The sequence below is a fragment of the Trichechus manatus genome, unplaced genomic scaffold (assembly GCF_000243295.1).
Source record: "Trichechus manatus latirostris isolate Lorelei unplaced genomic scaffold, TriManLat1.0 scaffold00058, whole genome shotgun sequence".
In the NCBI taxonomy this organism is placed as follows: Eukaryota; Metazoa; Chordata; class Mammalia; order Sirenia; family Trichechidae; genus Trichechus; species Trichechus manatus.
Genome location: NW_004443994.1, coordinates 541,207 through 558,538, shown reverse-complemented (window position 1 = coordinate 558,538; position 17,332 = coordinate 541,207). Strand labels below are relative to the sequence as shown.

Below are 17,332 nucleotides of genomic sequence, written 5' to 3'. Positions count from 1 at the left end.
AAATATAATCAGACTGAATTTTATCTTTTCTTCTAAGACACATTTATTAGACCCATCCAGATCGAGTTTCCAGGTCTTTGAGCTGCAAAACCAGAGGAAGGGAGAAGGGTGGAAGCTTGTGGGGTCTAAGACAGTAAGAAAGCCTCAGGTCTCCTTTACCCACCCACCACCCTCTCCCAAGTTTATAAATCTTTAAACAGCCACCCTTAAAGCAACTATGCAAGGCCATGAAGGAGTAGAATTGGAATTAAATGTACATTTTCCTCCAGTTTCTATTTTTCAGCCTGCAGCATAATTCTTGCATTTGCTAAAGACTTTGGGGCTTCTGGAAGAAAGGAAATTTAAGTATAAAGTCCATTATAATAGTACTGCTATTAGCAGTAGTGGGTTTGGTGTGAGGCCTGGGCCACCCAGACTCCAGAGGCCTAAGTGACTAAATGGAGACTCAGTCTGGCTCAGATGGGTCCGATCTGTCAGCCAGGGAAGGGCTAGGAAACCTCCCCTGGACACAAAGGAGATGTCTAGGGGCGGGAAGTACGGGGAGGCAGCCACAGGGCATGTAACCTGAATCAGGGGTCTCTGGAGAGCTCAGAGCAGGTGCCACCTATGAAGCCAGATTTCTGGCTGTTGCCCCTCCCTGCTTGAGGATGCTTCGGGGGTTTTATTCCTTTGGCTTCGGGCCTTGTTATACCATGCAAAAAGTCAGCTCTTCCCTCCCACTCTGGGAGGGTTAAACTTGCTAGTTATGGATCTCTCTGAACCCCTCTTTGCAGAAAGGACCTGAGTACGTGGAGGGAGAGCATGCATGAACAGTAAGTCACAGAAGGGAGTGAGGCCTGAGTGACAACCAAATTTGCTAGGTCCCCATGTTAGATCTGGGGCACATCTGCTCCACATAGCGCTTTGGAGAGGCTTCAGCTGCTCAGCACCTTCCACCCACCTGGAGCAGCCTGGACAACCTCCTACCACGGTGACTGCTGTGCAAAGCAAGGTTTGCATGGGGGGATCCTGCCAGAACCAGAGATCCCTGGGAGAATTCATAAGACCCCAGGGGACTGAGGATTTGGCCTGCACTCACTGCCAGGCACACTGAAAAGCAGACCTACAATGATTTTCCAAACACTAAATCTGGTTAATCTTTAGACAACAATGACAATAGAAAATAACTACATTTATTGACCTAGGAGAATGATGTGTGAAATATTAAAGACTATTATTGTTAGCTGTCATCGATTCCAATTCACGGCAACCCCATGTGTGCAGACTAGAACTGCTCCATAGCGTTTTCAAGGCTGTGACCTTTCAGAAGATTGCCAGGCCTGTCTTCTGAGGTGCCTCTGGGTGGGTTTGAACTGCCAACCTTTTGTCTAGTAGTTAAGCACTTAACCATTTGTGTCACCAATCCACCCATTGTCGGCGAGTTGATTTGGACTTATAGTGACCCTATGGACAGAGCAGAACTGCCCCATAGGGTTTCTAAGACTGTAAATCTTCATGGACGCAGACTGCCACACCTTTCTGCCATGGAGCAGCAGGTGTGTTCCAACCGTCGACCTTTTGGTTAGCAGCAGAGCACTGTAACCACTGCGCCACCAGGGCTTCTTGTGCCACCCAGGTACTCCTTAAATAAGGACTAGGAGGAAGCACTTTTAAAAAAACAAACAACAAAAAAACCAAATGGCAAAAATATACCCAAAGGACAAGTGGCCACCATTTCCTGCCTCTCCCAACTTCCTGTCACAATCCTTCCCCTTTGAAGCCCCTGCTGAGTTATAATCACAGCTGTAGGCCACATGGGTGAGTGTCACAGCTCCAGGGTCCCACTTCTGTTGCCAAGCTCTGTGGGGCTGTATCAAAGAGGCTGAAAAAAGACATGTGGGGAGGCTTTCAAAACAAACCCTCTCCTGCCTGCTACAGCCTACGTTACACAGTGGTTGAGAGCCAGAAATTTGCAGTCGGACCTGGATTTGAATCCTGCCTCTGCTGCTTCCTAGCTGGGTGATCTTTGGAAAGTGTCTGCACCTCTACAAGCCTCCGTTACCTCATCCTTAAAATGAGACTAATGGTAAGACCTTTGTCAAGGGTTGGTAAGAGGATGAAAGGGGAGAGATAACAAATGCAAAGCACTTGGTACAGTGCCAGCATATAGGAAGTGCTCTACAAACAGCCAACAGTTCTCCTCTTTCAAAAAGAATGTGTTGAGGAGAATGTACTGTAACTGGAAGCTCAGGCTGATCTCTCCTTAGAGCACGTGGAAAGAAGCTTGTTGGCATTGCCACGCAGGAAGAGGATCTGTTCTGATTCCCCTTGAAGGCTTTCTTGGGCTCTTGCTTCAAGGAGAAAAAAAAAAAATGCAGATGGAATTCTTGAGAAACAGGCGAACACTTCCATTTAAGCCACACAGCTGCAAGAGTCCACACCAGACCGCAGGCTATGAACTTGGGTTGGAAAACACCAGGATTTCCATGTAGCTGCAGGTATTCCCACATTGTCTCAACTCATAGCACCACAGATGCTGCCAGAGCAGGGCAAGGAGCTCTTGCCATTAAATCCATCATGGTAAAACATTAGGAGCGACCAAGGAACACTGGACCCACACTCACCACAGGAAAGGTCAGGTTGAAATGTGCTTACTTGGGGCAGCCAATTTGGACTATGTTCCTGGATGTTCTGGCCTTGGGTATTCTAGTAGCCATTTTTGGGTCTATCCCTCCATGTTCATTTCACCCGGAAAACAAAAATTCATCAGATGGGGCACAATTTGTGCTTTACCCCAGAAGAGCGCAACTAGAGAAACTTTTTTCTTGCTCTTTTCCCCCAAAAGATGTTTGAGAACGTTTACCAAGAATGGGAAATCTAAGATAAACTATAGTTTATAAGAAGACATAGAAGACAGATTGCGTCGGAGTCAGACAGACCTGGGTTTAAATCAGGGCTTCATCCTGGTTTCTTCCAGTTCAACCCCCTGCTGAGACTTTGCCTTTCTATCCAGATATACTGAATCAGAATCTATATTTTAACAAGATTCACCAGGTTATTTTTATGTATAATAAAATTTTGAGAATCACTGCTCTAGTAGTTGTTCTCAGAATTGCTCCCTAACCAGCAGCATTAGCATCGCCTGGGAACTTGTTAGAAACGCAAATTCTCAGCAGGGAACTTGTTAGAAATGTATATTCTCAGCAGGGGCCCAAGCAGAACAAACCTGTTCGAAGCTGTGGTTTAAATGATAGCTTATTTGTTATGAGAGACCTTAGACATGTTCCTTAATCTAGCTGAGCTCAGGCATCTCATCTGTAAAACAGTGCGCTAGTCCATTTTGGCCTGCATCAGAATCACGTGGAGGGCTTGTTAACACACACACTGCTGGGCCTTACTCAGATTTGTGGCCTGAGAATTTGCCTTACAACAAGTCCCAGGTGACATCTACGCTATTGGTTCACTGCACCTGCTTAACCTGTATTAGAGACCTGGCTTACTTTGAAAGACAGGTACATAGCTGAATGGGCATCAGGGTTTGGTGGACTTGGAATCATGAGGGATAAGTTAGTCCGTCTTCTGCTGCGTGTCCTCAATTGTAAAATGATGGCAATAATATCCACTTTCCAGAGTAATTGTGAGAATCAAATGAGCTGATAGATGTGAAACTGTCCTGTAAAGTATAAAGTTCTATACGATTGTAAAGAATTAAATATGAGGATTACTGAAACTGTTAAAGCTGATAATGCATAGAAAGGCACATAGTAGGGGTTCAATAAATATTAAAGGAAAACAAACACTGACACCATGCCAGAGATTTCAGTCTCAGTCTCTGTCATACGTTAAAACAAAAACTGGTAATAAAGTTACAACATGAAATTCATATTCCAGTTGTGGATGGCATGGACCTCCTCCTTGGCTTCTGATCCAATTCATTATTCAAATCCTTTTTCCATAGAGTGCTCCACTGCTTAATGTGGAACCTACTGCGGATCTTGATAAGAGGAAAAGACTGGGCTGTTTCCACTTTGCTCTTGGCAGTCCTCAGGCCTCCTGTATAACTTTCTTACAAAATGAATAGTGTTGGCTCCCCGAGAGACCAATCTAATCTCATCTTGTCCACTCAGAAGATATGTATCAAACATTACAGACTGTCTGACTGCATGAGCACAGCAGGAAAGGGCATCTAATCCCATCTGGATTTGGATCAGTGTTTAAATGATCAAGTAGGGAGCCATTAGCATGGTAGAAATAGAGAAGCAAAATATAACTGGCCCACTTTTTAAAGATTGTTCTTGTTCAAGGCTTTATTTGAAGAGTTTCCACATGAGACAAAGACAGAGAGAAACAGAGCAAGAGTGGAAAAGAGAGAAGGGAGTTTAAAGTTCACACCCTTTAAAAAAAAATGAATGAATTAACATCCTGCATTTTCATTGTTTATGGGCATGACAGTCTGATCCGATAACCTCACTATGCCAAGATATCTAATTACCAATGCTCTGGAGAATCTTAAATCGCTTTTAAAGGAAAAAAAAAAAAAGTCTCTGTTACTCTTGGTTTTATAAATTGTCACTGATTTTCATCAGCCATTTTCAGAAAGGTTCTGCCCACTTCAAATGGAATTACTGGTGAGCTCAGTTACCCAGAGGAGGTCTATTTCAGCTGGTCAGATTTGAGAGATGCTTGAACCATTCAACAGTTTCTAACACTTAAGGCTCCGAAAACTCTCCACATTGTTTTTATAGCCCAAGCTGGCTGGTGTCAAGGGGGCTCCTAGAATCAGTAAAGCAGATATAAATGAAACATTCTTGCCACAAACACTATAAATAAATCTCCAGAGTTGCTACATGAAATACCCTGGTTTAGATCATATTGATTCACATTTGTGAAAGAAAAAACAAAGTTCAGAAGCCAGATCACTTGGGGACTACAGGCCTACCCCTTGTCAGATTTTTACATTCAATTAAGGTATAGGTTAAAGCTTTAATTTCGCACTTTAGAATGTGCAGTCTTTAAAAACATCACAAATTAGGAGAGAGCTTAAACGTCAGTTTATTTAAGATAAGCTAAGAGGATGAGTAATTTACACTGGAAAGGAAGAGAGACACAGATAATCACAGTTTGACCTGCCTCTGACTCCCAGCTCCTTGAAGGATGGCTGAGTCTAGTGGACTGCTCAGGGAAAGGAATTTCTCAATATTTGTATTGTTCAAAATACTTTCTTTTAATCATCACGTTGCCTATTTTGTGGAAGGTATTTAGGGACAAAACATGTGCAGTCACAGGATAAGGCAGGGGCTGAAGTTGATTGGTGTGTTTTGCTAGAAGCCTTCATCATCAAACCACAGGGCACTAAGGGATATCTTGGGAGGTTCTTTGCCAAGCCCTAACCTAGGTCACAAAATCTGAATGAGCAACAGAGGTAAGGGAGTCAAACATTTGACAGGAGATAGTGAAGTCTGTCTTCATGATTCTAGGTTCTCTGGATGAACACTAGCCTGTTTTATACTTTACCTGGAGAATAACCATCATTGCATAATTAGGACAAAAGCAAGAGATGTTCAAAGTCTGTGCAGATGCATGTTTTGCAAATTCAAGTTATTGCCTCCGCTCTTCATTTACTGACTGTAGCCCACCTGTCACCAGACGTTGGTGGTTCTGGCGCCAAGATTCATCTGCGTCTCTTCATTCTTATCACTACTTCCTTTGACAACTGTAGTAGCCTTCTTAGAGGTCTTCCTATTCCCAGCCTTGCAGCCTAACAGCCCATTCTCTACACTGCTGCAATTATCTATCAAGAACTTAAATATGACCACTTAATCCTCTGCTTATAACCCCCACCACCCATAGATTACAATCCAAATTACTGAGTTTGGGATTTAAGACTCTGAAAACCCTCCTTTGGGAAAAAAGCAGAAAAACACATGAAGCCCCAAGAAGGACACAGCCGTTAATGTTTTTCCATACCTGTTAGCTTCTGTTGAGGCAGCAGCTGAATCATGGCAACCCACATACAACAGAACGCTGCCCGGCCCCGTGCACAGCAGAACACTTTGTTTCTTCTTTACTCCCTTCTCTCCCCAACAAATAGAGGCTATGCTTCTTTTGTTCATCTTTCATATCCCCCCATACCTGGCATCCCCACAATTGGCTGCAGATCCAACCATTATGATCCAGAGTTTTCACTGGCTGATTTTCCGAAGTAGATCTCCAGGCCTTTCTTCCTAGTCCATCTTAGTCTGGAAGCTCCACTGAAACCTGTTCAGCATCACAGCTACATGCAAGGCTCCACTCATAGACAGGTGGTGGCTAAGCATGAGGTGAACTGGCCAGGAATTGAACTCAGCTCTACTGCATGGAAGGTGAGAATTCTACCACTACACTACCACACACACACACCCCCCAAACCCGTTGCTGTTGATTCCAACTTATAGCGCTCCAATGGGACAGAACAGAACTATCCTACTGTTTCCTAGGCTGTAATCTTTATGGAAGCCGACTGCCACATCCATCTTCTGCAGAGTGGCTGGTGGGTTTGAACTACCAGCCTTTCAGTTAGCAGACTATTGTGTCACCAGGGCTCCTTACCAAAAACCCAAACCAAACCCATTGCCATCAAGTTAATTCCAACTGATAGTGACCCTATAGGACAGAGTAGAACTCTCCCATAGGGTTTCCAAGGAGCGGCTGGTGGAATCGAACTGCCAATCTTTTGGTTATCAACTGATCTCTTAACCACTGCACCAACAGGGCCACAAGACCCCTTAGTGAGGGACAAATCCGTGAATATTTAGACTAAGCTGACTTTTGTGGGTTGGGCCCACACATGTAATATTGGTTCTACATGGATTCCAAACAACCCAGTTTATAACGAATGCTGAGAACACAACCCACTTGTAAGACTGAGACTAAGTGTATTGCTTTATATGTATTTCCTATTGTTTAAATGACTTTGGAATTGAAATAGCACTGAAAACGGCATCTGAACATCACAGTATAAAGGTCAGCAATGCCTATCACAGTAAAACCGTTATCATTTTAATCTATGAACCCAATTAGGTGTCTAGAGAAATGGGAAAACAGATTCGTCTTAAAATTAAGCCTACTATAGATGACCATGAAGGTTTACAGTTTAAAGGAAACTAATGGGTATTAGATCTGTACAGCTTGATTACTAGGGGTAGATTGATGCTTCTGCTATTATCAGGTTAACACTAAGAGACAAAGTTAAGCTCATTAAATTAAAACGCCCAGGGGATTTCATGAATCCTTAAGGACAACAAAAAAATGGGGGTGGTTGGAGTTATACCAGTAAGGTGGGAAAGGGATTTTTACACAATGCTTTGTTTCTTCTTTACCCCCTCTCTTCCCAACAAACGCCATGCCTCTTTTGTTCATCTTTCATATCCCCCCATACCTGGCACTTATGGTGTGAATACTAGGTATGGGGGATGAGTAGGAATCAACTTGATGGCAAGGGGTTTTGTTTTCTATACCTGGCACATGTTAATGAATGAATCACTATACATCTCTACACAGCATGTCCGAATAGATGATTCATCTTTTTCTTTCATATTTATCATAGAATATAATGTTAGCACTTCTTAAGGGCTTCCCATGTGACAGGAACTAAGGAAGTTCTAAGTAAGCTTTACACATAACATTATCGCAACTCTCAAATGAACTATGGATGCAATTCCTATTCTACAGAAGAGGAAACTGAGTGGAGATCAGATAACTAATCAGTGGTGGTACTCCAGAGCCAATGTTCTAACCATCAAACTATAAATGCCTCCTTTTGATGGCTAATCATAGACCTCCTCTATTCACCGTCTTATTGTACCTTCCACAGGTGATTTCAGTTGCCCAGCTATGAGAATCTCCAGAAGTGATAAGTATATGGTGAAGAACTGCAGGGAAAAGGAGGCAGCAAGCACTGAATCTTACAGGAATGAGAGATCAAATGACATCTGAGACCTCAGTTTTCAATGTAAAAAATGGTATCAAAGTTTTTCAAAAAAGGATATGGTGGCCTCACTAGGTCGGTCATCTGGTTTTGAATAAACACAGGACCAAAAATGTGGAAGGAAAGGAAAAACAACTAGCCAACTCTTAGGGATTATCTTTTCACGAATCCCTAGTCGCTGTTTTCAAACGAAAAAATTTACATTTTTCCTGTTGTTTCCCCTCTCAGGTATTAACTGCTCAGTATAGTCTCTAGTAGTCCAGTATGCCTTAAACATGCCCTTGAAAGACTTTTAGTTCCATGATACCAGAAGAAACATAGTAAGTCACAAAGAGACAACGGTGACTATAACAAATTTTCCTTCTTTGCTCGGCTGGTTATTCCTGAGTAAGGAGAAAACTTGTATTTTGAAATCAGTTTTGCTAATGTTATTTTTTGTCTTGTTGCAAGGTGCTACACCTGTGTTTTGTGGTGTAATGAAGACAAGGGTAAGGCAAAAGGGGGCTCCTTCAGAGAAAGAAAACAGGTAAACTGATTTGGGATTTGCTGTTTTGCATTGGTTACTACTGGAAGAGAACTCAGAAAGTTCAACTGTTGCTTTAAAAAGCAGCTGTGATGATAAAAAGAAAACAGTGAAAATATGCAAGTTTAGAAAAGTCACTACCTACTAAGTTTATTTTTCGGATATTCTAAAAACCCGGAATTCTAACAAGATCAACTAACTTGTAACTCTAACGCAAGTGTCCTCTTAGTACTCAGGTATCCTGAGTTTTATACATGTACTACTTAGCAGTCCATACTGTTCAAGTATAATACTCTATGAACACAGCAACATCTGGAAAAGCACATCCTGTCGCCTTAAAACAATGAACATTTTTTCCCTTCTTTTCTCATGGGAGATACATACCTGGAAAGAGTAGCAGATATCAGGACCAAGAATTTTCTATGCTATAGGAATATTTTTAAATAAGGAGGTATTGTGATAATAGGCATTAAGAATATATACTGTAGACTGCCAAACAAACCAACAAATCAGTCTTAGAAGAAACACAAATAGCCGCAACAATGCACTCAAACATACCAACAATCATGAAGATGACACAGGATCAGGCAATGTGTGGTTCTGTTATACATACAGTCGCCATGAGTTGCAGCCACCTCAATGGCAACTAACAATAAGATAATAGGTTCTTATCAGAAAAAAGCAAAATTCAGTGGCCTTCAAAAATATTCATAAATATTTGTTCCATAAAGTGACATGACTACTATTCTGCAAGGTCAGAGGGCAGGTCAACTTCATAACAATATTCCAACACAGCATATAAAAGCTATCGGTTATTAGTCAACCCTGGGCAAGCACTTTGCATCTGTGTGTCCACCCTTTACAACAATCTGGTTATCTCCATTTTACTAAAGTCACACTGCTAACAAGGGGCTAGAACTCAAATGCAGGTCCCTGTGACTCTCAAATCCATGCTGTTTTGCCTCTCTGGGCACAGACCATTGCCTGTTTAGAAAATTCATCATTGAACTGGTATTTTATTCAACCCAATATATAATATCAAAAGAATCATTCAAGCATTGCTGAAAACAATGAGTCAGTGGCTGGGAATCGGACATCTATATAACTGAGATTTTCTCCTTTAAAAGTTCTTAAAAACATAATCATTAGAAATGTGTTTTCTTAAAGAAACGTTAGGGACATGTCCAAACTCTGCAATAAATGTTAATCAGATTAACTTTTTTTTTCCTTACAAATTTCCTTTTTAGTCTAAGTAGATAAGCCTTTCCCTATTTTTTTCTTCTAATTAAGTATATATCCTAAATATACTCTGTAAATTTTCCATCTGAAATTTCAGGATCAATGATGAAGTACAAAGCAAAAAACAGTACAGGCATGTCAGTCAGGACAAAACATTTTCACAAATAAGCTATACAATCATTAGAGACAATGATAGTGCAAACCTTTCCAGTGGCAACAATATCTGAGAGTCAAGCTGATGAGACTGAACACTCAGTCTGCTTAGAAAATGCCTGTCAGTGTGCAGGCTACAGAAGGAAATATTAAAACAGGACACCAAACCATTTTTCCCCTTCCCACTGCGTGTTTATTTTATAGCTTTTGCATCAGGTAATCAACTGAAACACTTCAACAGAAAGCTGGCAAAATGTTAAGGAAAAGGAGTGATTATCTCTCCAACAGATGTGACAAAATGGTTGTAAGCTGGAAACAGTATTGCATAAATGAATCAACTATGGGGGTGGGGAGAGAGGAAAAACCAGAAAGGAGTGAGCATGTTCCAACATGGATTGTGGAGAAAAAAGGCACTATTTAGCTGTCTGTGCACTTATAAAATAAGGTCAAAATACACAATCCATGTATCTCAAAATTACATTCAACACTGCTTTAGAGATGCTCACGTACCTGACTCTCAATAGGGAAGCCACAAATCTGCCTAAAAATCAGAGAGAGAGCACCAGTAAGTCTAAATCATGGGCTTGCCAGTAATGTGTTTTAAAGAGATCTTTACCATCAGGGTCCATTTTATAAACAGTACTGTAAAGGTCACAAAACTACATGAACTTAAATTATAGGATAACTCTGACTAACTGATAGTCCATTTCAATCTCTAAAATTCCCACTCCAGGAAGTAAGCTCTGCTCCAGAGGAGCTGAATTGGCAGTGCATTTGAAACAGGGCTGCTTTTCCCCTCAGAAAGCTGCCTGAGCAGCAGTTTAGTTGGCATCACACATCAACTTTGCATAGGACAAATGGATGCAAAAAACTTAACAGCAATTGCCCTGCTCACTCTCAAAGGAAGCAGCACTAATTTATGAAGAAGCAAACTTTCAAATCAAAGCAGAAGCACCTGGGCCTCCTAAAGAGGCAGACTTCACAGAAAGTCACACTGGGTGCGTCTCATAATAAAGGATTCTAAGACCACGTAGGTGTGTTTGAGAATGAACCAATAGGAAAACCCAGCTAGATGATTTACACAGATGTTTTCTATGTAGAATCTGAATATAAATTAAAATACCAGCTATGTATTTGGGAACCAGTCTTAAATTCTCTAGTGCTTTCAGAAGTTTTACTTTATTAAAAAAAAGAACCATTGTCTACAAACTATTTTCTAACTATGCAAATACAATGAGCAAATCATCTGCAATATCAAAATAATGTTTGTAAATCACTGATGGCACTAACAATTTTAGGAATTTTCCAATAGAACATCTATTGAGAAAGAGCAACAGTAGATTTCAAATTGTAGGCATTAACTGAATTTTTAAGAACAGAAAATAAAATTAAAATTTTATAAAGTCTGTAAGCTAAAGTTCTCTGATTTTCAATACTTGAAATCTAATTGCCAGGAATTCAGGAGCACCCAATACATTCAAAGTTGCACAAATGCATATGGATAATAGAAAAGTAATCCCCATGCAATATTTTAAGTGTTGCTATCAGTTATATTTAATACTTTACAGATTAAAACTGGGTAAAATCAAAATATATCCTCCCCATTACATTTTAAAAGTCACAATAATTATCAACAGTTGCCATTTCACAGAAGTTAGAAAACAGGAGTTGATACAAGTTAAACAAAAAGGTACTTTTTCCTCTTTTAGGAAATAAACACATATAGATAATATACATTCACACACACACATACACACATAACATCTTTTAAAATTCAGAGTGGTTAATTTACCTTTGTATTATAAAAAAAAAATCTCCCTATGATCAAAATACTGAAAAAGCACAGTTTGAAAAAAGAAAACCACATTTGCCACTTTAAAAAAATACATTATTGTCTCAGTGGTTTTATTTATTTGATTATAAAGCTAGGCATTTAATGGACTCTGAACTTGTCAGGCTCCTCGGACTGTACTGGACCTGATGGAATTAAATCCACCCTTTCTCAACCTCCAGGAAGGACAATAACCCACCCTAAAAAATGACAGAATAAATGCCCCGATACTGAACTCTTAAACTAGGAAAGAAAACATGCCCACCTGGAAGCAATCTAAGTCATAAAAGTTTATGATCTGTGGGAGAGACCACATGAATCAGAAAGCTATTCTTTGGATATGTTAGGAGCTTTTCAAAGAATATAAACTCATTCTAGGCCACTAGAGTACAGACTCAAAAATGACTCCTCCATAAATAAGGATTTCTCTAGTGCAGGGGATAGCAGACTATAGCCCATGGGCCATACATGACATGTCATCTGTTTTTGTAAATAAAGTTTTATTGGAACACAGCCATGTCCATTAGTTTAGGTACTGTCTATGGTTGCTTTTGCACTATAATGGCAGAGTTGAATAACTGTGAGAGACACCATATGGCCCGCAAAGCCTAAAATATTTACTCTGGCCCTTTACAGAAAAAGCTTACTGACCCCTGGGATAGTGCAGTAAGTGCTACCTTAGTTACCTAAAAGAGTTAATGCACCTCTAGAAGATTTTAGCTTGTACTCCAAGAATAACCTACATACTGGGGTTCGCTAGCAGTAAATATCAAACACTCCCACCTTTTGGGCAAGAAGATACTTTGTATATATTTTCAACAAATACCTGCAAAAATTAATGAATATACTGAGAGGGGGAGAGAGAAATGTAATGAAGGAAGGAGGGAGGGAGGGGAGAGAGAGAAAGAAAAAGAAAGCCAAATAAGAAAAATATGCTTGGCGATGTTCTCTTAATGTTTTCATATTATTGGAGGAAAAGGGTATTAAAACGATTATTTTTTGTCAACATAAGTTTTTCTTCAAATTTTAAATGTTTTCGGATAAGCAGTGCTTCCCCCTCCCCACCTCCACAGTTAATAACCTTTAAGGCAACTTGCCTAAAATGTTTACACAGTTCAGTGAGGTCTTCTTGAGGAATATTTATTAAACTAAGCATATTAAAGATTATTCTTTTAGAAAATCTGTTTCTAAAATTCTGTATCTCTGTTACTCCAAGAAGGGGAAGAAGATTAAGAATGCACAGGGAAATTAAATTCTGCAAAATATACCTTAGAAACCATAGGTATAAAATAGCTACCATTTCTGAATGGTAATGTAAAATAAAAACAGAAAAACCCTTCAAATTTGGAGAGCACAGATTCCCCTGCCCCTAGTCAACTAATGAAGTCTATTTCAAACAGGGAACCTTCTAAACTCAAGCAGCTGCTCATGAAACTTTAAGAGTTCACAGGTGTTTTGCATTTCAATAACTGCAGAAAGAAAAAACACTGAGAAGATATTTATCAAACATGAATTTATACCAAGATTAACTTTTTTTCAACCAGCTGTATAAGTGGACTTTACCCTTTCCTGTGCTAAAAAAATGAACGGTACGGAACTATATGTTAAGGATGTTTCTATAATAATACCTTACATTTATATATAGCGCTTTACAGTTTTCAAAGTGCTTTCACATGCCATCTCATTTAATCCTCACAACACCCCTGTGAGGTAGGTACAGCAGGTATTATTATCCTCATTTCAAGATGAGGAAATTGAGGCAAGGAGAGGTTAAGTGACTTGCCCAAGGTCACACAGCTGATAAGTGGCAGAGCCAGAACCAGAAATTAAGTTTTCTGACCCCTTGTCCAGTACTCTTTCCACTATAACTACTGCCTCCAATTATGAATAACGTATTGTGTATCAAAATTGAACGGTTATTGAAGTTCATTTCAGTGATGTCTAACAGTAAAGTTAAATGAGAAATACAAGAACAGTAGGTCTGATGGTTTTACTTGACATAATAAATTTGGTGCAAAATCACTTTTGTCTAATTACTTGTAACGTTTTGGTCCAAATACATAAAATTTGCAATATATACAGCATTTTCATTTTTTTGTAAATGCAATGCTTTAAAATACATTATAAAGCATCTTAGTAAAAACAATCTACAGGTAAAAGTACAGAAGATGTAGGAAAACCCTACCCATACCACAGCTCACTAATGGAGTCATAATATGGAGTCACCGGTATTTCGGTGTACAGCTATTACAAATAATCCATGGAGAAACAAATACTAAAATTACTTTTTTGATATCAATGTGTGGAAGTCTTAACTAAAACTTCAGGCAATGTCAACATTCTTTGAAATGTCTTCCCAATCTTTGATATTGGGAAGATAGGAATGAGAAATATGTTTAGACTATCTTTTTACAGAATTAGTAACAGTTTAAGCTGGTTTTTAACACTAATGATCATTAAAAAAAAAAATTAAAACAACCTACATAAATATGGGCAAACCCAACTACAGCAGAAACATTTCTTAGCAAATGGACTGAACATTCCAATAAATCTCATGGGACATGATTTACAAAAACAAAGCACAGACTACCAATCAGTTATTAACACTATTCAATAGACGTTTGTAACCCAAATCTCCAGGTGAAGGTGGAAGTAGCAAACAGATTCATCTTCCTTTATGGTTCAACTGAAAAAAATGCTTTATCAAAAACAGAGTATCAGAAACTTTTCTGAAGTTGTATTTAGCCTTTTAATTAGACCTGCTATACGTTTATATTTTAGGTGAAGTGTAGGTTTTTTTCCAGGCGAGAGGTTATAACTCCCACCAAAATTTAACAAGAAAAAACAAACAAACAAACAAACAAAACCCCCTGAAACTTAAAAACATATTACAATACAGAAATACCAGCCAGTATCCATTTCCTTGACATCGTTGTCTTTCCTAACTGAGGTCAATACAAATTCTCTTACACACCTAAAAGAAATCCAGGTTGTGGAGCTTACAACTAAGGTGAAGACTCGGTCAAAGTTTTAGTTCAAGAATCTAATAGTCACACCTTGTACTTAGTTCGATTTAGGGTAAATCTTTTCATAGAAAAAATTTTGTGCGAGGATGTAGAGGTCTCCATCTTTTTCTCGAACAGCATGGGCTCTGATAAATTGAAACTGCTCTAGTGCAAATTCATAGAACTCATTCTCCATTTTCCAAATGTCAGATTGCTGCAGTTTTGCAATGGTTTGTTTAGTGGGAAGTTTCTTCTCTGTAGTTTTCCTAAGATGAGATTTCTTTCCTACTTAACAAAGGAAAAAAGAATAGAAAAGGTAATTAATTCTTGGAGAACACCACACAAAAGTTCAATTCCTCTTTCCTTGAAGCGGTGGTTTAAGTTAATATGACACACGAAAGGACAGGTAACATAACTTGTCTTACAGAAATAAAATTCAGGCAAAAATAGAGCTCTACAACTTAATTTATTCCTTATAATGTAAATCCTTAACCTGTTAAAGACTTACTGAGATGTCAAATAGTAAAGGTAAGGATCACCACTCAGTAAAGTGTAGGCTCTCACCTCACACACTGTATTCTCAAGTATTTGGTGCTCTAACACTAGCTTATTTTTAAAAATATGATAAAATACCTACTGTCAAATTTAATTCTAATACCTCATAATCGACATTCTCTATAATTTTATGTTGGAAGCTAGGGCATAGAAAGGAGTTCCTATTATTGTGTCTTACTAAAGAATAGCAAAAAAAATCAGAATTAGATTGGACCAGCACAGTCACTTTCAGATATGTAATACTGTCGATGCTGCTGAAGCATACTTCTAGAGGTGCTACATAATATAACAGACCTACATATTCTGCAGTCTGTATCTTTCTACTATTCCTATAATGCCTCCTAATTCTCACTGACAGCACGTCGGTTCACTTAACAAATATTAAATGAACACCTTCTGTATACCAGGTACTGTTTCGTGTTGAAAATGGTGAGCACAAACAGGCAATATGCCTGCCTTTCCGGAGCTATTTCTTATCCTATCCTGAAGAAACCTCAATTCATACATATTTTTCAAGTTGTAAACAACAAGAAGAAAAAGTTAAGAAAAGCTTTAAAAAGAAACCCATCATCCATATACCTGTACGATAGAGCTCTGTAGCACCCCTGAAGAAGCGGGGCAAAGCTGCCTCCAATAACATGATAAAATCTTCAAGCTCTTCAGTAACTCCCACCAGAAAGTATTCGTTAATTAGGTTGTACTTGGCTTGATCCATTGCCCACCTGCTTCCCACGTTCCTAAAACCAAAGAAAAGGAATTAAAACATGGCTGAGAAATCTGCTAAGTGTTTCTGATGCTTCTGACATTGTATATTATGGAGCAAACAGACAAGCATATGTACATCCACTCTTAATGCCTTTTTATTAACGTCATTTGTGGGGCACACCTGTTTTTTATTTCCTTTGCCACTATCTCCAGTTTCTGCTTACCTCTGCAGTGTTAAATAAGACTTTACTAGAGGACTCTTCCTTAATATGAACACAGTTTACTTTGAGGGAAGTTTAATTTTTTAAAACTCCTCTAAACTAAACTTGAATTCATTTTAAAAGCTCTCTAGTAAGCTCTAAGCAACTGTGTTTAGTGCTCATCTTAATTTGTGAGCTTTGGTTATTTGTGAGCTTAGTTTTTTTTCTGAAATTTTGAAGAAGAGAAAATAGGTAAGAAATGGCTCTGATAAGAATTTTAAAAAAAAAAAAAAACATAGTGAGCCAATGGCTATTAACAGAGATTTGGCCCAAAACAAACTATACTTTTGGGTTCTTTTTAGCACCAATATTCTCTAATCCCAATTCCAGCTCTGCCCTTAAGTAGCAGTGTGATCTTGAGCTGGTGACTTAACCTCCCTAATTTTTAGTTTTCTCAGCTGTGGTGGGGGGGAAAAAAGGAGGGGTGGGGGTGAACCAGTTGATTTCTAAGGTCCCTCCCTCCCAGCTCTATGAGTTTATGAAATGTACTAAAGAAGTTCAATTAAAATCTCCTCAATAATGCCTAATAAGGCAATAACTATTATTCTAAGGCAGGGGCTGGCAAACATTTTCTGTGAAGGGCCAGAGGATATATATGTTAAGCTTTGCAGGCCACATGGTCTTGGTCACAATTACTCAACTCTGCTGTTGTTACATGAAAACAGCCATAGACAACAGTAAGTAAAAAAAAAAAAGGATGTGGCTCTGTCTCAATAAAACTTAATTTATAAAAACAAGTGATGGGCCAGATTTGGTTCCTGGGTTATAGCTTGCCAATCCCTGTTCTAAGGAAATTATTAAAAATTGAGAAGACATTCTTTCTATGCTTCCAATTCTTCTGATGCTATTATGATGCTTTGATACAATCTATTCAGTAAGGCCTTAAAGTTCACAGTAATTCAATAATATACCTCAAGTAATGAACAGAAGGCCTGACTATGGTTTTAAGGAAGATACTAACTTTGAATGTATTCTTTTTAACCTTTCTTTCCTATTAAAATGACTGAATAGAACAAATAAATACATACCATTATTTTCAAAAACTAAACACTGGGCATATTCTGAGGAAATAAATTTTTTATTAAAGATAAAATATCTTTAATTTCCACCTCACAT

The 17,332-nt window shown here is 38.9% G+C and overlaps 1 protein-coding gene across 2 annotated transcripts in view; it reads right to left on the bottom strand.

The window, feature by feature from the left end:
* Positions 1-12,588: 12,588 nt before the first annotated feature.
* Positions 12,589-17,332, bottom strand: part of HS2ST1 (heparan sulfate 2-O-sulfotransferase 1) — a 182,650-nt gene continuing 177,906 nt past the window's right edge. Inside the window, exons 6-7 of one of the 2 annotated variants that reach the window (XM_023733354.1) lie at positions 15,831-15,988; positions 12,589-14,984 (exon numbers count right to left, since the gene is read on the bottom strand). In XM_023733354.1, the coding sequence (XP_023589122.1) occupies positions 14,755-14,984; positions 15,831-15,988 (388 nt within the window). In that variant the 3' untranslated portion in view covers positions 12,589-14,754. The remainder of the gene's footprint in view (positions 14,985-15,830; positions 15,989-17,332) is intronic. The other variant, XM_004378710.3, reaches the window with a different exon arrangement.